Here is a 22,915-nt window from a genome sequence, read left to right as displayed (position 1 = left end):
CAAGTTTTAGAGAAAAAAAATATACAACTGACATCTGGATGTGTCAAACCAAGAAAGACAAAAAAGGAGACTCCCTACTGGGCTTATACATTTTTCTAAAGTCTTAGCATTGCTTCAAGGTGCCAGGAAGTTTCTTTTTTTTTTTTTTTTTTTTGCTTTACAAATCTACCAACGCATTTCTTTGACCTGTCACGTAGAACCTTTTGTCTTCTTTCCTTAGTTCTATCAGTAGTTAAAGGTTTTTGTGTGATGTGTGCAGAGGTGTATGATCTTCGATTCTTTAAAGCTTTTTGATTTTTTGATTACACACAAAGCCTTTTTGACGATGCCTGCTCTGTGTACGGCATCATCCCGAAGAGCAACGTTTAAACATGGGTGACGTCAGAGCCGAAGATGTGTTGTGTCCAAGAGGAGACAGACGATTGATTTGGAAATGTTTCTGCCATATTTTTGACTGAATCCTGTAGCGTTCTGACCCAGTTTCGGTCGTAGTTGCAGAAGCAGCTCCTCTTGTGCAGCTTTTCTTCGCTGTTTTAAAGTTTGTGGACTTTCACTACTGAACATTTCTGTTAAATCCCACAACATCTCAATAGGGAGCAGTGACTAAATTGGACAACTTTCTCACATTTCAGTCCTTCTCTTTTTTCTAGAGTCAGTATGTTGTGGATTTGCTGTGGTTTAAGACAGCTGTCTTGTTGCATGAGTCAAATTAAGAGCTATCCAATTGATAGCTTTATGTTTGACCATAAAGACTGACCACCTTATTTGTGCAATAGATCCAACTAGGTGTCGGAAACATTGGTCAGACATGTTGGTTTACTTTGACACAATGCTAACTGTTTGGCTGGACACCCATGATAAGAATTTTCCTTCCTCTACTGCTCTTGTAACTGTGGAGGCTTGTTCTTTGCAAAACAATGGATGACAGATTGTTTGAAAATGGCCTTGCAGCTCTTTCCATGCTGATAGCAAAAAAATGGCCTCTTTGCTCTCTGCAGTGCTTGACATAGAGTTCACACACACGCACACACACGATTTTTCATATCAACACAAAGTCAATGACTCTCTCACATTTGTTAAAGTTGATCAAGTGTGTCTGTTAAGCAAATGTCTTCAGTTTTTCTTCATCTTTTGGCAGCTTTCCTGTGCGTCTTCACGCAGCCGATTAAATAAGGATAGGCTAAATGCAATATTTAAGGCTAAAAGTGTCGTGTGCGTTCCAGATAGTGACCCTGACACCAAGTTAGCGCGTTATAAATGAGTTTTTTTAAAAGCCAGCAAGATCAGACAGTGATTCAGCAGGATGCAGTTGGTCTGACCTTGAGTTGTAGTTGTTGGCGTGACTTTGGAGAGGCTGACCACTTTTTGCTGAATATTTATAGATCTCTCTTTCTCTCTCTCTCTTTTCCCCCTCCTCTTCCTTTTCATGTGATTCTTAAACACCTACAGGACAGTGCCTTGTGAGTTCGTTGTTTCTACATTTATTCAGAACACGACCATCAGCTTTAATGTATTTCAATGGGATTTTACGTGATAGAACAGCAGAAAGTAGTGATTAATTGTGAAGGGAACCAAAAAAGAAGCATGGCTTTCAAAGTTTTTCTTTTTTCCAGAGACAATTTGAAGATGGTGTGTTCTGTATTTGATCAGCGCTTTGTAAAACCAGCTCAGCTCATCTAGAGCCTGCTCTGTCAGATCATTAGTTGGAGAGCCTCTGTCAGCGTACGCTTTCACGTTTTGTCTGGACTTGCTCTGGGTCATTCTAACATATGAATATGCTTGGATCTAACATTGTAGGTCTGTTTAATGAACATGTACCTTCAGCCCAGGACCTTTGCAGCCTCTAATAATTTTATGTTTTAAGGGTTACCCCTGTTTTAGCTCCATATATCTCCCCATCATCTCCTGACAGTCCTGTAGAAAAACGTAGACTTGACGTTTTCTTCAACCTCAATATTTATTCGTCTCTTCCATAAAATTAGAGGTTGTAGCATTACGGAATGTAGAAAGACGCTGTACGGGTGCGCCAGAAAACCAGCATGTACACACTCTGGCGATAAAGTCGGGTCATCTTGATGGCTTTCCAACGTTCCCCCCACTCACAGCAGCTGATGACTAGATGGATGGTGGGGGGAGGATTAGACTCTCTGTCCCCTCTTCCTGTCATTTCCCTCTTAATCGCTACAAATTAAGGGATGAGGAGCTTAGCGCCTCGTCTGCTTTCGAGCAACACGTGCCATATCTGCCTTCTAGCACAGATGCTCTTTGAAGCAATAGAATGGGCAAAGCGTGCTTCCTGCACCTGCTGCTGAGGGCCCAAGATGCACCACAGAGCAAACGGCAGGCTTTAGTGATTCCTGTTTTTTAGTTACTGCCACCTCTCAGTATCTCTTCTGTAGAGTTAATGATTCCCTTGCTGTATTGTGTTTTTGTGCAACAAGAGGTACTTCAGACCTGTGATCTGACCTTTGTTTTGGTTCAGGGAACACTCTGAAAGTACGACAGAGACAAAATGTTTTTTATAGCTCCTTTCTTATGACAACTTCTTCAAAAAAAACTCCTCTTTAGTTGTTTTCCCCCCTTTTTTCCTCTTTTAGTTCATTTTGACGCTTTATTTTTTCTATAGTTGCTTATGCTCACCGACAGTGTTGAAATTGTCACTTAAACAAAAAAAGCAAATGTGATCATCAGTCATTGGCTGGCTAAATGATGCATCCCTTCATTTCTGTTTTATTCCACCAGGCGTTGTTTCATTGTCTCAGGCTCTGTGTTCAAGTGACGACTACTCCAACTCTCTGCTGCACCTGGACCTCAGCAAGAACCCCGGGGTTCTGTCTGGAGAGGACGCCACAGTGAGTGACACTTATTAAGCTACATGGACCATGTCTGCTGTTTTTATGAAGTATTTTTGTCAGGAAAAGCTGCATAGAAACAGACTGGATGAATTAGACCTGCTAGAATTGGCATCTCAGACTAACCAAGAAGCATGTCTGACAAATTTCAAAAACTTTAGAGTTGAAAAATGTACCATAATTTATCCCCGGTAACACTGAGAATCATTGCCGGCATCTCAGTCTGCCCAAAATCCTCAGGTTTTTTCCCCCACTACACCAAAGAAGATTCTTCAAGCTTTCTTGCATTACTTCTGGCAATATTGTGAAAGCATGAAAAGTGAATCACCCAGTCAGTTCACCGTGTCTGCACAGCGTCTACAGACTGACCTTCTGAAACTCAGCTCTGCTTGAAAGTCTGGTTCATTTGGGGAGATGTGAATGCACAGTCGATCTCTGATGCGGACAAAAAATACCCGGGAACTCTGGTCCACCTGAAAACCTAGGCGGACTCGGTTAGGTCTTGGTTCGTTTGAAGTGAATTCTGGCGCAGTTCAAATGCGTATGTGAAAAAAAAGACGGACTGGAGACCGCTCCAAAAGCAGGAAGCTGTGCTTTGTGTGGGTCTGTTATATAAAATCCAAATAAAATATGTTGAAGTTTGTGTGCATAACATGAACACACCTGAATTATCTCACAAAAATGTCCTTTAAAAGTCTTTAATGTATTAATCGCTTAAAACACGTCATTTGTTTTCCTTCCTCTGCAGAACCTGTACCTGTTCTTGGCCCAGCCCAACTGCCTGGTCCATTTAGACCTGTCAGGGACAGACTGCACCGTGGACTCGGTTTGTACTTCCTTCCTTCCTCTTTTTTTTTTTTTACAGTCTCCGTCCTCCCAGAGCTGTCTGATTTCATCTCCCGGTATGGGATTCAGGCCAAGAAAAGTGAGCCGGCTACTGTCCTGAATGCGAATAGCACCATCATTCAAAAAACCTCAGCTGACTCGGTTATAGAGACGTTCTGTGAAAGCTCCAAGGAGGCACCGCCTCGGAAATCCATAGTCTTTCATGAATTATACAGACGTCTTTTATGAAACTCGTAGTGTTTTTTTTTAAATATATCTCTAAGGCAAAGTGACAAAGTTGTTGTTTCTGCGTCTAGGCTTACAAATCTGCGCGCCAGCAGCGTCTCACCCCATTAGCAGATTGGCTAGCAGCTGACGGGGTGTGAGTGCGTTCTGTCTGAGAAGAGTTCAGTAACTGTCTGTGAATGTGTCTGCCTCCGTATGTCTCCGCCTGATAAGGCCTTTCGGATTGTGTCACTGTTTTTATTCAAGACAAAATGTCAGCTCAAAGCGGGAGTCGGTACGTTCTGGTGTCTTTATTTCCGAAGGCATTATGGGCAGAGGGAAAAAAAAGTCTGACTCTCTACTTAAGAGGTCGCGTTTATTGTTCACCCTTTCCTCGCGTCTGTTTCATGAGTGCTGTGTTAATGCTGATGGCACACAGCACAGGCGGCTCTATTAAGGTTGGGCGATGAAGACGGATGTTGTTGTTGTTTTTCCTGGTTCTTTTCATATCGGCGTCGGCTGCAGGGACAGTTGAAACCAGAAGTTTACATACACCAAATTAAAAAGACATGTACGGCTGTTTTTCTCATTACCAATCACAAACCGATTTCTTTTTTTGGCAACGTTATAAACGTACAAACAAATCAAGAGTTGATGCTGTATAAACTGTTGGCTATGTAGACGCAAATATTTATGCAAGATTAGGCACTGTGTAGGTAAGACTAGTTCTAAAATCAAGTTATTCATAAGAAATTAAACATTTTTGTTAGTGCTATTTGGTCCAAATATCAAATTATTGGTTCAGATAAATTATATTGTTTTAAGAACAAAAGCCAACATTGTAAGTCATTTCAATAACGCGAAGAAGGTTTTCGAATGACGCCAAAAGTAAATATTCCAAGTGAGTAAACCAAAACAAACGCAGTGGCCACTATCCAAATAAAATTTTTACTAGAGAGATTCACGTCAGGTTTATTTTATCAGTGTGTGGGAAAGTAATATATTCTATTTGGTCTAAAACTTTGTACAACATGAAAAACAAAACCATTTATGACGCGGTAATGACGGGGTTGGTCTAGTTCAGGGGTGGGCAATCCTGGTCCTCGAGTGCCAGTGCCCTGCAACTCCTAGATGTCTCCCTGGTCCAACACACTTGAATCTAACAGCTGAATCACCTCCTAAGTGCAGTCAGGGTCTCCCCCTGCTAACGACCTCATTATTTGACTCAGGTGTGCTGAAATTGAGACACATCTAAACGTTGCAGGAGTCTGGCCCTCGAGGCCTGGAGTTGCCCACCCCTGGTCTAGTTTGTTGCGTCTTAGACAAATTTCTACCTCAAAGAGCTATAAATGTTAGCTTTTCTATATTTATTTGGAATATGAAGTTTAGCTGCAAGTAAATTCTTAATAATTTTGGTCTGATTCAGCTTGTTCAACATATGCGAACCTGGTTATCAGGAGGGGTGTGAATACTTCTAATGTCTTTGATGTCACCCTGTCTGATCATTTTACTGTTACCTTTGAAAGTACTGGATCCGTTAATTCACTTATGGCAACCCCACCTGTCGGAGTTTCACCGTAAAACAAAAAACTGATTTTACCCGTAATTTTTTTTACGGTGGAATTCTGGCAACCCCAGCTGCCGGCGTTTTACCGTTAAATCTACGTTTAGTTTTTTTGTTTGTTTTTTTTACAGTGTACCATAAATGCAATCCTGAAGGAGAATTACCAAGAGTTTGTATTCTCATACTTAAACACACTTGGGTTTTTTTGCTGCGGGACAATAATCTAAAACACACCAGAAACTCCAATAAAACAATATCTAATAAATTAGAAAATCTAATAAAACAATAAAATTAAATGTTTTGTTTTGATGTGGCTTTGTTGAAGTCTAGACTTGGATTTCTTTGAGATGGCATAACCTCAAAAAAAGAAAAAACGCTTTATTGTGTGCGAATTATAGCAATTCTGCCAAAAAAAATGTGCCAGCCTTCCTCCGCGCTGATGTAAAACACTGTTTGTGGACGTTTAATGGAAACGGGTGCTGTCAAGGGTGGCAAAGCCATTTATTGGGTTCAGGAGGTCAGCATTTTTCCTTAGTTTTCCGTTGGACAGCCTTTCCCATTTATATAAAAGGAAGTCATGATTTCAAAAACATATTTTGTATTTCCTAAATGCCATGAAATATTGAATTTGCTCACTTTACACAGTATTTAATTTCAACCTGGTAAATATTTATTCATTTTATTTAAAGTGTGAATAAAGGTCAGTGAAATGTTTTTTTGGGGGTTTTTTTATGTCTTCAACGCAGCAGCCAACCTCATTTATTTCTTTGTTCGCAATGCTTCCGTTCCTCTTTTGATATATTTTTGGCAAATAAGACTGTAAAAAAAATGACACATGATTGATGGCTGTCAACACTAATGCTTTTGGCTTGTCTTTCTGCAATTCCTTCGAAATTGAATGCTTTAAATGTAGCACCTCTTGTTTGTGCACAATGAAAAAATATTTTTGTCTTTTCCTGAATGCTATTTGTTTCTAAAAATTAATAAATTAAGCAGACTACATACAATTCGAACCAGAAATTTACATACATCAAATAAAAACACATACATCAAATAGCCACTGCTAGCTTCAGCGCTAGCAGTGGCTAATGGTCTGCGTTTGCAAATTATTTGTATTTTTTTCTGTCCCTGTTTCATTGTACTAGTACTAGGGAAATGGTTTTGGAGAAGGGAAAACATCAGAAATAATCCAGAGGAAATCAATAAGTCGATTCAGAAGGGGTGTAATGATGCATCTAACTCAGGAAGGGAAGACCCCTGATATGGGGTTGAGCTAAGTTGGGGGTTAGCTCAACGTGGAGCTAAAACTCATTCAGAGAACACCGAATCTACAGAAAGAATGCTCCAGGTGAGGTTTCACAAATTGTTACGTTGTATTTTGTGTTTTTATATCAAAATATCTCACTGTCTGAGATCCTCTGACAACTCCAGTACTAATCTAAACTTATCCAACTAATAACAAAATAAAACTGGAAATTGTTTCAAGCCAGGCTGACTGAGCGTCCATTATTATCTTTCCTGTACGCACAGAGAGAGGGATGATAAGAGAGGGAAAACAAACCTCCAAAATTCACTGTTAAATACTGAAAATGTTCAATGACAAGAAGCACACTGCTGTTATAAAAGATAAATGGATTTTACTCATTTTCACACATCCTAACCAGAGGTGCAAATTAATGTGGACTGCTGTAAATACGAACATGAAAAATCCTTTTTGGCTTCAAAAGGTGTGTGTAAATACACAAATCAGAGAAAAGTCTGTACTTACAGCAAACTGTAAACACAAATACAAAGAGCTATTATTGAAGAGCATCTACACAGATACAGGCGAAAAGAGGAATGAACTGTTTAAGTATTTTTTACGAAAGCACTGATACAAAAGTCTCTCCAGTTGTTGGTAAAAAGGCATAGAAAGTCAAGAAGCCAGCTGAAATCTGTCAGCATTTAGAAAGCATCGCTGTTGCTATGTGAAAATTAATATTAATGGGCTTAATGTTACCTAAGGATTGTAAAGAGGTTGCTTATTCAGTAAAAGTGTCCTAATTTTGCAAAATGATACTAATGGAAATGTTTACAGCCACGTAATTTAACTTTGTGAATGTTAAAATGAGTGCTGTTAGTTTCCTAGCCACATACAAACAACAGTCCCAACCACATAGTTTAGAAAACTGTTAATTGGTTTGGGAGAAACGAAGCAAAACTACAAGAGTGTTCCAGTTAATCACCTGACTTGAAAATCTGGGGAAAGGCCAAAAAGATTTCAAGATTTGCAGATGGTTTGTGTGGAAGAATGAGTCAAAATGACAACCAAGCAAATGTTGAGAGGCTTTCTATAAAGTATTGGATGAAATTCTGCAAATGCGTGCAATACGTTTTCCTTACGGCATTCCAACTTCATGTGTTGAAATTCATTTCCTTCGATTTACTAATATTTGCAATATTAAGTAGTTGCTAACATCTGATGTAAATTTGATCTCAGTTGCGTCATTGGAAATATTTAAACGTTCTGTAACATGGATAACTAACTTCTCACGTAAACATTGAAACCATGACTTTTCTTTCTGATTGATATTTTTTGTGTTCACTTATAAAAAATTGTCCCAATGATTTTATCTGCTTCAGGTCTCCTAGTTTTCTGGTTTTCTGTGATTTGTTTGTTTGCTTCTCCTGCAGCGCCTCACCTCACACTTTAAACACCCCATTAGAGAAGAAATTGTCAAGCAGGAATCCGTTTCACAGAAAAATAGCCTGCCCTGAGAAACCAATCTCCCTTTAATGTGGGGCACAGATTTTGTTTTGAATTCATTCGGCTTTTTTTATATTTTCTCAAACTCGCCTCTCTCCGGGATGCGCTCGTCTTGTCGTGTTCTCCATTTTCATTTCATTCATCCTTGAGAAGTCCCAGGGAGACTCATCTTTTTTTTTTTTTTGGCGTTAGCATCTTAAATTGAATTACTGATAAGCTTCTGATTTGAATCTGCATGCGTGTTCAGACTGTGACTGATTAGTGACGCTGCGTGATGGATCACGTTGTCAAGAAATACCTGAACCTGTCCGATAGCGTAACCTCTCGCTAATGACGAGACGCTCCCTTTTTTTCTTTTTTTTTCCCTCTCTCTCTTTCTCTAAGCGTTTAACGTTGTCCTCTTGAGTCCAACAAGCACATTCGGGTCATTTTGTTCTAAGAGTAATTGGCTCTCTGTTCCGTTCATTTAAAGCTCTTTATCTAAAGCTGACCAAAAACTTTCACAAGAGGAGCGCTTGATTTAATACGCCCATTGATAGATGGACGATAGTATTATGGGTTTACATTGATTATTCAACTGCAGACGCAGGAACCGAATGTGTCTCAGCATGCTTAATTTAAGGGTCTCTGAGGATGTCTTTCCCATTTAATGTAAAACTGTACATTTGATGAATATGTGCGATAAGAAGTTGAAGAACAGTAGGTAATTAATTTTTTTCTTTTCCCCCTCCTCCTGATATGGGCCTCAACTTTGATTCAGTGCTATACGATTGAACTCTTATTGCTCATTTGGTCCCTCTGGCGAGAATTAGTGCAGTTATATCTGACAGACGAGCGCTCTCCGTACGCACGTTGACAGATTGGTAGGAACGCTGGCTGCTGGAGCCGGGCGGCATTAACCCAGTGATGGATCAGAGTGTAGAAATAATTGGCGAAAATAAGTTATAGTTGTATCTCCGACGGTGTGTCTTTTTATTTAAAAGGCTGCTTGCTTTGGGAGTCGGTCTGAAGGAGGAGTGTGGTAAGGATGGGTGAAGGGATTAAGCAATTCAGTTGAGAAATTTGATCATTATTGCTTTAGCACTTCAAAAAAAGAAATTTTATATATATATATATATATATCACCAAATATTTTTGGTCGAGTATCTAGTACAAATATCTCAGTACGGTTGAAATAAGACAAAATTAACTCACAAGTAACTTTTCAGAAAGAAGTAGGAGTTTTAAGTCAAAATTTTCTTAATATTGAGGAAAAAGTTCTAGTTCCATTGGCAGATTATTTCACTTTTATGACGAGATATTCTTTTACATGTTATAAGTGAACTAATCTGCCAATAAAAGTAGTAATTTTTCATCAATATTAAGGGATTATTGATTTAAAACAATCTACTATATCCTGCTGAAACACAATCTATTAGCTGGTTTTGTCTTATTTCAAGTGTACTAATATATTTACACCAGAAACTATCCCAGAAATACTTGCTACGATTTTGTGTTTTTGCAGTGAAAACACTGAGAATTCAATTCAATCCAAATCAAATGATTTTATTTGTCCCCAATGCGAAATTTCAAGATTCATAAGTAGTGCAAATAGTGTCAAAGGTCATATCTCGAACAATGGAATTCATCAAATTCACACATGGTTTTTAAAATAAGCAGGTAGTAAAAAGTGCAGCGTGATTTGTGACTGTGTGAAGTAATGAACAAAAGTAAGAGAATTCTGTCTCGTAGCTTAAACATGCAGCTCTATCAGAGCATCATTACTGTGAGGCACATTGCAATTGTGAAAGATTTTATTCATCTACAATGTATTTGTTGCGTTGGATGGACTTGTCGGTGCTTTTACAGCTGTGATGCTAAAAGCACACAGAGACCGGTGAGATCATTGTGTAATCGTAAATAAAGGAGAATGTCAGGAATATTATCTTTAGTGGAATCAATTTCGCCGTTAAAATTTACAGCGATGATGTCGCAGTAAAATATTTACCGGATGTTGTGCAACCCCCACTGCAGCAGATTACTCTCTTACAGCGTCTTCTACATCAATTAAAGTGATACTATGTTTACAGCAAGCAAGGTGTCAGAGTGGAGTTCAGACAAATCAGACTTCTGCCAACGTTGAACGATTTTTAATAAGAAAAAAACAACAAAAAAAACCGTCAAAGTATGCAATTGCTGTTTTGGGAACCCTGATTTTTGAGTTAGATGTTTATTTACAACTAAGAGTGGTACAATGAATGCTGCTATGCTAATAAACTTTGTTGTCAGCTAGCCCAATGTGTCTTTGTTAGGCAAATATGACAAATCAAGATCTGCTTCCTTTCCTTCCCTTTCTTTTCAAAATAAGAGTCTCCAGCATAGGTAAAGCTTAAAGCTTTCACCTCTGTGTTCATAAAATGGTTTTACCCTTCCTACTTCAGGACAATTTTAATTTTAATCTCTTCGTGCTTCACCGAAGAGATTTCACTTTGTTCCCCCATAAATTGAGCTCTTGTGTAAATAATTACCTAAAGCCGTTTGAAAGATTTATAGAAGAGCCTTCACCTAAACAACTGCGACACATCTGAAAACAAAAACAAGACTTTTTTGTGGACTGAGTTCTGACTAGCTGCAGCTCTAAAGCTAATCTGTTTCTTGAAACTAAACTTTTATGGCTCCTTGACCATATTTGGCCCTTCCCTGACCGACCTGCGTAAAGTTAATAGACGAAGGAGTATCGGCTGCACTGATGAATTTTGATGGTTGCCACTATCTTTTAGTTTTAGGACAACAACCACTGAGTTTTATGTTTCTTTATGATTAGTGGGTTACAGTAATGAATAATTTAATTCAAATACCTGGCAGATTTAGGCTTAAAGCAGTCTTTTCATTTTTGTCTACATGCTTCCTCTCCATGGAAACAATATTAAAGTTGTGCAGACTAGAATCTGAATAAAACTCTATGAAAGGAGCTAAAGATTAGGGCGATGGTAAGGAGGGCTTCCAACCTCAAAGGCATGAAAGACCAAAAACGAACATCTTTAGATACCAGTCGAAAAATTGGAAAAAGCTGCTCATCCATGCTCAGGCATGTTTTTACAGAAGTTAATGGCAAAGAGCAAAGTTTTCTGTAGGTTAGTTACTGTATACGTGAACTACGTTTTAAATTTCTTCTTTAATTCTTTTAAATTATTAATACAATTAATGCAACACCGTTTTCACACGTTTCATGTCCTGCATTGGTTTCTGAAACCCAGCTGAAGGATTACTCTTATTTATTTCTACAAACATCTTAAAGTGAGGCAGTCAGACCTATACAAGCTCAGTAATGAAATTCTAAAATATAGGAAAAGAAGGAGAACTCTGCCATAGGTCAATCTTTTCTATTAAGCTGGTTTATTCTTCATTTAGTTAGAGCTGTGGTTGTTCCTTTCAGTTGTCGCTTGTTTCTTTTGTTTTGTGTTTTTTATTTTGAAGTACATTGGCGCTTTGGGGCCAGTCGTTGACGGCGGTGGATTTGGTCTGCCTCAGAATGCCGCCAGATAAGTTCAGAGGGTTCTCCTGAGGTTAATTGAAAGGCGAGTTGAAAAGCAAACAGTAATTAATTATAAGAAGTCTTTTGGCCTTTACTCATGTGGAAACAAAGCATACTTGATCCAGAATCCCCCATTGGTTTTCTCAAACCAACCCATTTGTTTTTCTTGGAACTAATAAGAAGTTGTTTTTCTTATCAGTCAGTGGTCAAAGTATGTATGCTGGCAGTCATTTCTAATGTATATGGAAATTGCTTTTTTACCTTCCTGAAATTAAAACTTGGAAACTTTCTACAATTTGAAGTAAAAGCGTAGAAATGCATGTCAGAAATAAATCACAAACACTTCTCACCAGATTATTTTTGTCTCATTTGTGATGCTTTTGCTTTTTGATGTCCTTCATTCTGCGCTCCGGCATTCTCTGCACGGCTAAAATAACTGTTGTGCAACACGATCGCCGAACATTTGTGAACAGACCTGGTATTGATCTGTCTCTCTCCTGGCAGCTATTCGGGGCCCTGCTGCGAGGCTGCTGCGCCGACCTCTCCTACCTGAATCTGTCCAAGAACTCCTTCTCTCACAGGTGGGCATCAGATATCTTTCTTTGTTTATCTTTTTTTTTTTTAAAAGAAGAAGGGAAAAAAAACAACTCAGGAGACTATTAAGAGATCTTTTTTTCCCCCCCTCAGGTATATTAATGTTTTGTCTGGGATCTATGCTGAGAGAGTTGAGCGTATTTTCTCCTCTTCCGCTGATTCGTTCTTCTGTTCCCGCATATGTGTTTGCAGAATGTGTTGGTGGTTTTTTTCGTCCATGAACACGTCTCTGTTTGCCAACAAGGTTTCAGTCTGTCAGGCGCTCGTTTGAATGCCCACAAGTTTTTTTTTTTTTCTTTTTTTTTATGCGTACGTGTCTCTCTGTTTACCTTTGCTGGAAGGCTGGAGCGGTTCCGGCTCTCGACAGACCGCGTCCCCCAGGGGCCCGGGAGCTTCCCTGCTCAGCATATTGCATTACAGAATTACAGAGTGGGAGAAGTTGGTGAAAAATGAGACTAATTTTAGATGGGGAATTATTATTGTTGCAGTCCCCAGGCTCCCATGAATGCATTTTTGTGTGTGTGTTTGTTCTGTCTTTGCATCTGCTGGATCTCTTTTATGTCTCCTCACCACTCTTTTTTTTTCTTTTTTTCCTCTCTGCCCCAACCACCTTTCATCATCTTTCCCAGCACTTCCCTCCCTCCTCCTGTCCATAGTTCACCCCTCCCACCTCTCGCCGGTCCTCTGGCGTTTTAATCCACACTTCCGGTAAGGCGGCCCCGGTGTTGCCGTGACAGCACGGAACCGCGAGGCTGAACGGGGCCGATAAGGAACGACCGGGGCTGCTGATTCTCATGAATACGAAACCCGGGCCTGGATCACTTCCCCTGTCCGCCGCACACGTACACGTGTCTTCTCCGCTTTTGAGAGACAATGAAGCCGTCTGTGTAGATGCTGTTACACACACCCACATACACACACGCGCACTTGTGGCTCAAAGTTGCTGATAAAGCTCTCCGGGGAGCGTAACGCGAGAGAGATGGCGACACCGTATCTGCCCGGGCGACACAAGTCGTTGTGTATCGTATCTGTGGAGAGACTCGACAAGCTGTATGCTAATCGTTAGAAATGAACCGAAAAAAAGAAGAGAGGGAGGTTATCGCTCTAACTGCGGCTGTAATGCGGCTCCCCTGCTTCTCCCCTCACAGCTATCTCGATGGCTCTGTCTTCCTTTTCTCTATTGACCCTTTCCATTTTTAGCCTGCATAACTTCATTTGCTCTCCATTTTCTCCATCTTTATCTCGTGCCTCGTTTATTCACTTTTATCGCCGTGCCAAGTTAACATGCTTTTATCTCTGCAGGGTGAATATGCTAGAGGATTTCATGTTTTGTCACTTTACAGCCATTATCTGGATTTTACCAGGATCATTGGGACAAGAATCGCGACAAAGTGGTTCAGAATTGTCAAGCGTAAGGAAGATGATACATAGCTTTTATGTAGATTTGAGGAAATTCTGTCAGGGTGCTTTCATTTCACCCCTGATGGTCCAGTAGACTCGGTCTGACTCGGGACCAAAATTGCAGCATTTGTTAGATTTTCAATTTGCGTTCATACTGCTCTGTGTCAAATGAGCCAAACCTTTTGAAAAACCCATTCACCTCCTGGCCTGTGGTGGCGCTGCACCAAGAACTGATGAAGGAAACGATAAGAAAACCTCTGAAGAAGACAACAGCTGCGTTTCCTTTACAAATATGCCAAATCTTTGTCTATCTTTTGCTAAGGTGGTAAAAAAAAACCTCCACAATTTTGCAATTAGGGAATTTCCAAATTTCCACTAGGAAATGAAATGAAAATTAAATGTGAATGAACTTGTTCACGCGATGCATCATTAAACATGTCAGTGATGAATATAAACACATACATGAGCTTATCATGTATTATCATATTTCAACCATCATCTGTCAGCCATCAGAGCAGACATTTTTCAGGCGGAGTGACAAGACCTCATATTTGGATCATATGCATCGTGTAGGGGAAATTGTAGTCTGTGATCTTACAGAAGAGCCGTGGATTCAACACATTTGAATGACACAAAATTGTTATGAACTGCACCTTGCTGTGAGAGCTCTGGTGGAGCCAGAAGCAGAAGCACAACCTCCAATTCCTCCTGCTACTTCCTGTTGTTTCTTTTATTGAAAAAGGGGATTTTTTTTGTTGTTTTCAAAATTGATATGTTTACACGAAGCAAATTTATTTTTATGATTTCAAGTTGTGTAATTTTATGGCTTATGAAAACGCAGCTACCAAGTGCTGCTTTCTTCTTCACCAAATGTTAACAGCATTGGAGCGGCGTCAGATTTTAGAGCTTGTAGGACTTTTCTTTTTGTCTCTATCAAAAGATTGGAAGCTATTTCCCCCACCATCTCTAGTGAGTTTGGTTTGGTTGTATTTACCCAGCAGGCCCTGCGCTAAAGTCCACTTCTTGCATTTGGAGCTGCCTTGGCCATCCACATGTGTATTTGAACCACACCAGAGACCTAGATTTTTATGCAGACCAGAGTTCACCTTTTTGGAGCGTCCAGTTAGGTTTTCACACCTCCTCAAACAAACGAGAGCTCGACTGAGTTGGAGCACGACTGTTGTGAATGCAAATACGTTCAACCAGTTCAACACAGTTTGATCTGTTTTGGAAACGATGTACAAAAAAAATTAATTAATATTGAATCAGGGAACTACATGCAAATGCACGCCACACTTTTCAGATTTCTATTTGTATTTGACAAAATAAGGGATGTTTATTTGTCTAAACAATTAGAGGCATTGCAAACTAATTAATCCTACTTTGTTTTCAATAACCACAAGTTGCTTTTATTCAACTTGTGGTTGAATAAATGTGTCGATCCCATCTTCGCATGCTGAAGATGGGAGGATTCCTAAAGAGTTATAGTGAAAATAATTATCCTTCATTCTAGTAATATCCTGTGTGTATGTATGTGGGGGTGGGCGTGTGCGTGTGTGTGTGAACCTACAGCCTGTGGAAATTGAAAAAAAATAAAACGAAACACAATCCAAAACAAAATCCATTGAAGCTTGTAATCTTTCATTATCCCTAAAGCCCAAGTTGGCAAGCTATCAGTCAAGCTCTGATTGTTCTAATTTTGACTCCTAATCATCATAAAGCATTGGGTCACGACATACACAAGGATGGGACGGGTGGGGGTGCGTGGTGGGCACGGAGCATGAAATGTTCTGAACTGAGCCAGGGACCGGGAAGGCAGAATGATTCGTCATTTTATTCCTAATACGTTACATTACCACTCTCATATCCACGCACCAGCTGTGGCAAATGCATAAAGATGTGGGGAATTTTTTTTTTTTTTAAATTGGCTCAGCAATCAAAGAGGAGAGCAGAGGGCAGCTTGACAATCCATATCGGAGATTCAGGTGATATTACAGCTGCAGCTACAGGCCAGGTATTTCTGATTTACCTCGCCATAATAGATGAACTCAGGATGAACAGACAGGAAAAGGCATCTTTACAAAATACCAGCTTCATGAAGAAAAAAAAAGATGAAGCAGGTGATCATTTCCTGATAAAAAACAAACTCCATCTTTCCTCTGCCACTCATCACTTCACCTTGCGTTCCCTAGAAACCCTTTTCCCCCCCATCCTCCGATGGGGTGAATTACCCGTACAGCGGGAAGCAGAAGTGGCAGATCGGTTGCCGTGACGAGTGCTAAACACATCCGAACCAGCTCTCTCTCTCTTTCTCTCTCTCTCTGTCCCCTGTTGACAGGCTAATTTACTGTATTTGCCAAGCAGATGGTTGGCTGATTTGTTATTCTTACCTTTTAAGGTGGTGGCGGTAATAAATGCCAAGACCCAGTACTATATAGCACCTCCTGGATGTAATACTGACCTAAATGTCTCCACCGACATCTGTCTGCTTTAGCACAGCCACACTTCGTCCCCGTCAGCTCCCCGCTTATCTGCTGAATGCTTTCTGTCGCTCTTTATAAGCTCCCCCCCCGCCCCCCCCTTCTCTGCCTTATGTTGTTCTCTTTCTGTTTCTCGTTCAGTCTTCCATCTGTTCTTGTTCTCGTCTAAGCACTTTTTATGTACTGTCGTGTCTGGCTGGCTGTGATCCGTCTCCCTCTCTTTAAACGTCTCTTTCTTTTTTTTCTCTTTTTTTTCTGCTCTGTTGTGCCTTCCCAGGAGAGGGAGAGACTCTCTGCCGACTTTCCGCCAGTTCTTCAGCTCGGCCTTCAGCCTGACCCACGTCAGCCTGGCCTCCATGAAGGTCCCGCCGGATTCTCTGAGGTGAGACGTGGGCTTCAGCGGCCTCTCTCAAAAGTCTGCCAGCCAGACTTTGTTGGAAGTGACGTCTATAGGCCGGACAAAGCATCTGAAATTAATTCTCAAATCGTTTTTAATTGAATTTCGAACGAACGCGTTCAGTTTAAAAGCTGGTTTTACAGACAGTGACCTGTAAAAAAGTAAATGAATACATTTTAAAGGTCTGTCGCTTTTCAAGTGATGCATAAATCAGCGTCCCTGCCAGACTCTGTTCTAATGAAGGCCATAAAGCAGTATCGACAGTAAAGTGGCGTGTTGAGATTATTTATAAAAATAGTCGCATTAAAGTTTAAAGTGAGGGTAAGGGCACTAAAGTAGCCACAAAATTAGATTTCTATAAAACATAGGTACCGTACACCTTGCAAGTGTAAATCACGGTTTTAGTCAGCCTATTGATGCCGATCCCTCAGAATACACACAGAGGAAGCTTTTTTTTTTTTTTTAGCCTTTTGTATTCAAATGATCTCCAGTCTATGTCTGCAGAGCATTGTTCCTGAGCCCAGGGGAGATAAAGACTGAGTGGAAACACGCTGTAGAATAAAGGGGATTTTCTACTAAAATTGTTCCAGTTCTCAACAAGGACTGCTGCTTGAACTAGACCCGACTGCTTCCATAAAATGACCTGTTTGGGTTTCCACAGCCAGAGAAGTGCCTTATTCCCTCGTACACATTCACACTCACACACACACACACACACACACACACATTCCACCAGCCTCTCACCTCACGCTGAACTCACAAGTAAAAGAAACTGCTGCCTGGGACACTCTTGCAATCCAAGTACTTTGATTACAACTTCTTGCATCTAAGAAGTATAGGAGTGATTTTATTTCATTTATATATTATTTATTTATTTCACCAAGAATTTACAGCTTAAGAAATACCATCCTGTAGCTGCTCCCACTGCCTGGGGGGAAAAAAAAGAGCGCTCAGCTGTGGCGGTTCTTCCACGAAAGGCAACAGAAATGCTTTTCTTCTGTCACCTAACTCACAAAATCACAACCAAACAAAAAGTTTAATTGAATATATTCTGGACTAAAAATAGCGTTAGTTTGTATTTATGGACAGAAGATATTTTGGAGAAACTAAAATATCTCCAAAACCTTTACTCTAATCCAAAAGTGTTTTAAAGCATCTATGATATGATAACATTAAGAAGTCCAACTTTGAGTGATCTGAATGACATAGTTCTATTTTTTTTTACATCCGATACTAATTTAGATATCTCAGATTTAGTATCGACCAAAACCGATGCTAAATCTGAGTGTCGAATTGACTTAAAACGTTTCTTTCTTTTAGACACAAACATAAATATACTGAATTACAAATTAATTTCATAACCCTGCACCAATCCAGCACACTTTAGATACATCAATAACTTCACACACATTTTCAGACATGTAAACACAACTTTAATTTGTTTAGTCAGTTCAACTAGGAGTGTAACATCCAATGTAGAATAAATAATAAAGAAACTGTCAAAAAAAAACAAAAGGTTGACTAAACACATAAAATTAAAACTACAGCAAACCTTCTGTCAGATCGGTTAGAAAGTGCAATTAGGAATCTAAATGTAATGTGGCATAAATAATAAAGTATGATGTTACTCAGAGCACAAAGCATAGAATTAGACTGAATAGATCTGCCCATATGGATCCGGCACCTTTAATGTTTTTTCAGTATCACGACCAAGACAGATATCGATACTGGATCAGTGCATCTATGTTTTGTTTTTAATTTTTTTGTACATGCACAAATACCTTAAGGCTTTTGTGAATCTCTAGTGGTATTTTAAAGAATCTCTTTGCGATGTAGAACAATCCAAATGATATTTGACCAGTTTGAATATTTAGTATTTTATAACTATACATGATCCAGCATATTCCAGACTATTTTACTTACCCCTTTAGTTTGCAATCACCCTTTAATTTACCACTTGCTCCACGTCAGCATCACTAACTCTCCGTATGTTCTCAAAGTGTTTACAGTCTGCGCAACAAAAGGACTGTCCACTCTCCAACTGTAAGCACGTGAACACAATTTTTTTACTTTTTTTTTATTTTTAAATATTTTTGAATGTTTGGGGAATCCCATAATTCTTGGCGCCCTGCATGGAGAGCCATAATGCCTTTAAACTTGTGTTTTGTACAAGCTCTAAAGCTCAGAGTGTTGAAGAGATGAGGAAAAATGCATTTTTGTATTAATTAAATAATGGGGATTAGAAATATAACTCTGAATTTGTGTGAATGAACTTACACACCACTTTAATGATCATATTTCTGCTACTTCACACGGCCGTAATTACCCAGCAGTAAATCGGGGTCCCTGCTGTCAGCAGGTGGAGATTTGTGTGATATGGGATCTAATGCTCTTCATGTGATTGTAACTGTACCCTGAGCTGAACTCACAATTAGGATTTAGTGTTAAAAATAACAAAAATAATGTCTGATATGTAACACTTGTTTGTTATATGACCATATCCTCTGTTTTAATCATGTACGTATAACATACTGATTGTGTGTGGTGCTTCCTGCTCTGCCTGTATTGGGAGCATTCTGCTGACTGTGTCGCTCTGACTAATGTTTCACCACCTGTGACAGCCACTTGGTAATTGAATCTCTTCTCCTCTCATTTGGAATGTCTTTGAACAAGAGGCATCTACTTAGTTGGCAAAAAATATAAACTGCAATACAAGCAGTTTTGATCCCATACAGTAAATATCTAAGTAGTTTGGTAAGTAGTTTTAAAAAACAAATCAGTCAGGCGGTGGTCGTTATCAGCCAGTTTTCTCGCCAACAGTTCTGACCGGTGGTTACTGACAAATCAGGTTTTTTTTTTTTTTCACTCTTGGATCAAAGCTTGTGCAGGACCGCATTTGCAGCTCAACTGTCGTAGGATCAATGCTGGCGTAAGCATTATTACTTTGCTTTCTTTGTGTTTAGTGAATGAAAAAAAATAGTCAATAACAAACACATCCATTATGAAAACCTTTTAGCCAAGTACAGCATAATGGCAGTACTGATACAACTTCTACATCCTGAAGCCTGTCTGGTACAGTCTTAAGTTAGTTGAACAGATCAATATGCAATGTGTACCGTATCTGACATACATTAAAGATTTTATTTCACCTGAAAAGGCTTTTTACTAAACTGTAATCGTGTTAGCCACGCTAACTTTTACTAAACTGTAATCGTGTTAGCCACGCTAGCACCGAGTACCGTGTATAAGTCCTAGGCACATTCAAACCCTCAAAACCATGAATGCCCGACTTACCCAGCCTTGCAAGAACAATATGCATCAGTGATCTTGTCCACAGCTATATTTATGCTGAGGGTGTGAGGATCTGCTGTTTTCCTCATCGACTGGTAGCATTTAGCTGCAACTCGCACAATGTTAGAGGCACCGCGTGGCTAAAACATCTTGATGTCGTCCAAAAAAGATAACATGAACTTGTTGGTTCCCTTGTCCATTGTCGTGGAATTATTTACTTAAAATAATCCTCCATTTCTTGCTAAAAATTACTTTTAGGTTAGTTTGTCTCTTTCCAAGTGTACTGAGATATTTGCACTTGAAACTAGATCAAAAGTACTTGGTAGGATTTTGTGTTTTTGCAATGTGTGCATGCAGGAGTTTCACTGCACGTAGTGAAACTAGTGTAAAAATAAGACGCAAGATTAGGGACATGATCTTATAACCTCTTCTACAACAACATGACTCGCTACTTTTGAATTAAAGTGTTATTTGATCAGATGAGTTCACGGGTGATACCATGTTGTGAAAGAAAATCAAAATTGTCAAGCAAACAAAACAAAAAACAAGAACAAAAAAAGACTACGGTATGCTATTAGCCTCAAAAGAAGAGTCTGAATTAGCTCTCCTAGCAACTAAACAACTAAATCTAATTGAAAACTCATTCACTCTAATCTTGAATAAATCCCTCAGCAGTCTTGACAGATCCACCTGTTTGTCAGTCAAGGTTGGTAGAAATGTCAGAACTTGTTTGTTGTCGTTGCACGGAGCCGCTCCTGCTAAAAATATACCCACCTACGATGCTGGAAGGCGCTGTTGGTGAAAAGCCTTGAGGAGAACATTGACGATGTCTAAAGCCGGAGTGAGAACTTGAATACAACAGTAGCAGCGGTGACGGCGGCAGTCATTAAAACGATTAATTTAGGTTATAATTGGTGTGTTAAAATGTCAGAAATTTGAATCTCCGCTTTAATGTTTCACGTTAGTTGTTGAACTTTTATTTACTCCTTTACTTTTGTAATTTTGGATTTTTTCTTACGTACGTAATCAATTTAATATCTTTTTGATTTTCTCTTTTACTTCTGCATAAGTAGACATGTTTTTTATTTATCTGAATTAAGCATTGTTTTCTTCATAAAGCATTTATTTATGATCTTTTTTATTTTTATGTCTTCTTGCTTCTTGAGACTTTTTGTAGCCTACTTCATGTTGTCAAACAGGTGCTTTTGAGCCAAAAAATGTGGTTAATAACTTGGTTTAATAAAGGGCGTTATGACTTTTTCACATGGATCCAGGTTGGTTTGGATAGCTTTTTTTTCTTTCTAAGTTCTTATTTGGTTATTAGATTGTCTTTGTTTAGTAATAAATTAGGTGTGATTTAAGTGTCCAAAAAGTAAAAACAACACAAACCAAAGTGGGCAAATACTTTTCCACAACTCTGGATGTTTTTTTTTTTTTTTCTCAATTTGTATTCATATCTGCATTATGCAGACTGAGGGAGCCTTTATAGAGACCTAAAAGATGGACTATTGACTGCCTTCAGATTTTTCTACCATTGAAACAAATCTTCATTCCTTTTTGTGGATGATTTTTTTTTCTTTGCGTATTGTTTTAGGTTTGCAGACTAAAATAGCACGTGCGTGCAGAGGGTTGTTTGCGCCCTCGCCATCTGCACAATAGTCTTCCAATGTTTTCTTCTACAGTAGATCCAGTCGACTGACACGTTCGTGTGGACTGGCCTTCAATCAGACGGTCCGGACCGAAGCTTCCTGCGCCGACTGGACTTTGTTCTCGGCAGCTTCGGGAGATCTGCTATTGAAACCACAGTGGCCAAAAACAGAGAGAGTTTCTCCAACAGGGATAAACGGAGCGCAGTGAATTTCCAGTTGCCCCTGTAAGGTGTACAAGCCTGCTGTTAACAAGCAAGAGCCAAAAAGCAACAACAAAAAAAACCACAATCAATAGCAGAAAAAACAAAGCAAAATTGGCAGCAAACAGAGAGCTGCATTCTGCATGATGGATGCCAGCCAAAATGGAACAGACTTTTTTTACTGCTTACCTCCTTCTGGTGCATCATTCTTACATTTTTTTTTTCACAGGAAGATAAATTTCCTGCATGCTCCTGCTGTGCTGACGCATCCAGCTGAGTTTGTGCACTTGCATTATTTTTTATGTCCCATTAGAACTGACTGTTTGGCCTTAATAAATATTGAAAGCTTTTTGAAGCAACTCTTCTTTCTAAGCTACTTTTCTCTAATCTTTTTAAGAAGGTTCTAAAATGTTTAGGTGTGCACGGCAAAATATGGAACAAGATGCGCCGGGGTGTTGATCCCATTCAGATTCTCAGAGGGAGAAGATTCAAGATTGGATTTATGTTAAGGAGGAATCTTTTATTTATTTATTTTTTTGCAGTTTTCTCTTTTGTTAATGACCTGTTCTCTTAATTTCTTATCAGCGTTCTCACCTCTTCTGCCCACATTTTCCGCCATTGTTATTTTCCTCTCTGTTTTTTCACCCTTTTCTTTTTTCTCGTGTTTTCTTTCAGAGCTCTTTTCCTGGGTTTGTCCAACAACCCTCACATCTCCGACCTTCACCTGGACATCAGCGGCTGTGAGGTATCGTCCCCCGGCCCTCTTCTGCTTGCATGAATCCACTCGTGATCTTTCTCAGATAAGCTTCCCGTCATGCTCAGCTTCGCTTTTTGTTCCTCCCCACAGCTGAGGTCGGCGGGTGCCGCCGTGATCCAGGAGCTCTTCCCTCGCGTTTCGTGCGTGGGGACTTTAGACGTCTCTGATAACGGTGAGAAACTTCAATCTGTCGGCACACCCCCACAGCGCGTTCGCTCTGCTACAGCCGAGGTGGTTTTCAGTCGCACAAAAAGAAACTTTGAATGGAAATACATCATATATCACCTTTTTTAATTTGAGGGGTGAATGCTTCAGTTTGTGTACAAATCGCTAACGGTGGGTATAGATGGTGGAAGATCGAACTAATATATGTTGTCTTGTTCCAACCTGAAAGAGGCAGTATAATGTGTTTTCCAACCA

At 39.5% G+C, this 22,915-nt stretch overlaps 1 protein-coding gene across 3 annotated transcripts in view; it reads left to right on the top strand.

The window, feature by feature from the left end:
- carmil3 (capping protein regulator and myosin 1 linker 3) overlaps positions 1 to 22,915 on the top strand; it is a 108,584-nt gene that overhangs the window by 49,462 nt on the left and 36,207 nt on the right. For all 3 annotated transcript variants that reach the window (XM_008432998.3, XM_017310137.2, XM_017310136.2), the window contains exons 13-18: positions 2,743 to 2,852; positions 3,601 to 3,678; positions 12,231 to 12,307; positions 16,479 to 16,583; positions 22,414 to 22,483; positions 22,586 to 22,667. In XM_008432998.3, the coding sequence (XP_008431220.2) occupies positions 2,743 to 2,852; positions 3,601 to 3,678; positions 12,231 to 12,307; positions 16,479 to 16,583; positions 22,414 to 22,483; positions 22,586 to 22,667 (522 nt within the window). The remainder of the gene's footprint in view (positions 1 to 2,742; positions 2,853 to 3,600; positions 3,679 to 12,230; positions 12,308 to 16,478; positions 16,584 to 22,413; positions 22,484 to 22,585; positions 22,668 to 22,915) is intronic.

This window comes from Poecilia reticulata, chromosome 17, assembly GCF_904066995.2.
Source record: "Poecilia reticulata chromosome 17, P_reticulata-male-v2, whole genome shotgun sequence".
In the NCBI taxonomy this organism is placed as follows: domain Eukaryota; kingdom Metazoa; phylum Chordata; class Actinopteri; order Cyprinodontiformes; family Poeciliidae; genus Poecilia; species Poecilia reticulata.
The sequence above is the reverse complement of the archived record's forward strand: the minus strand, read 5'-3'. Positions and strand labels throughout refer to the sequence as shown.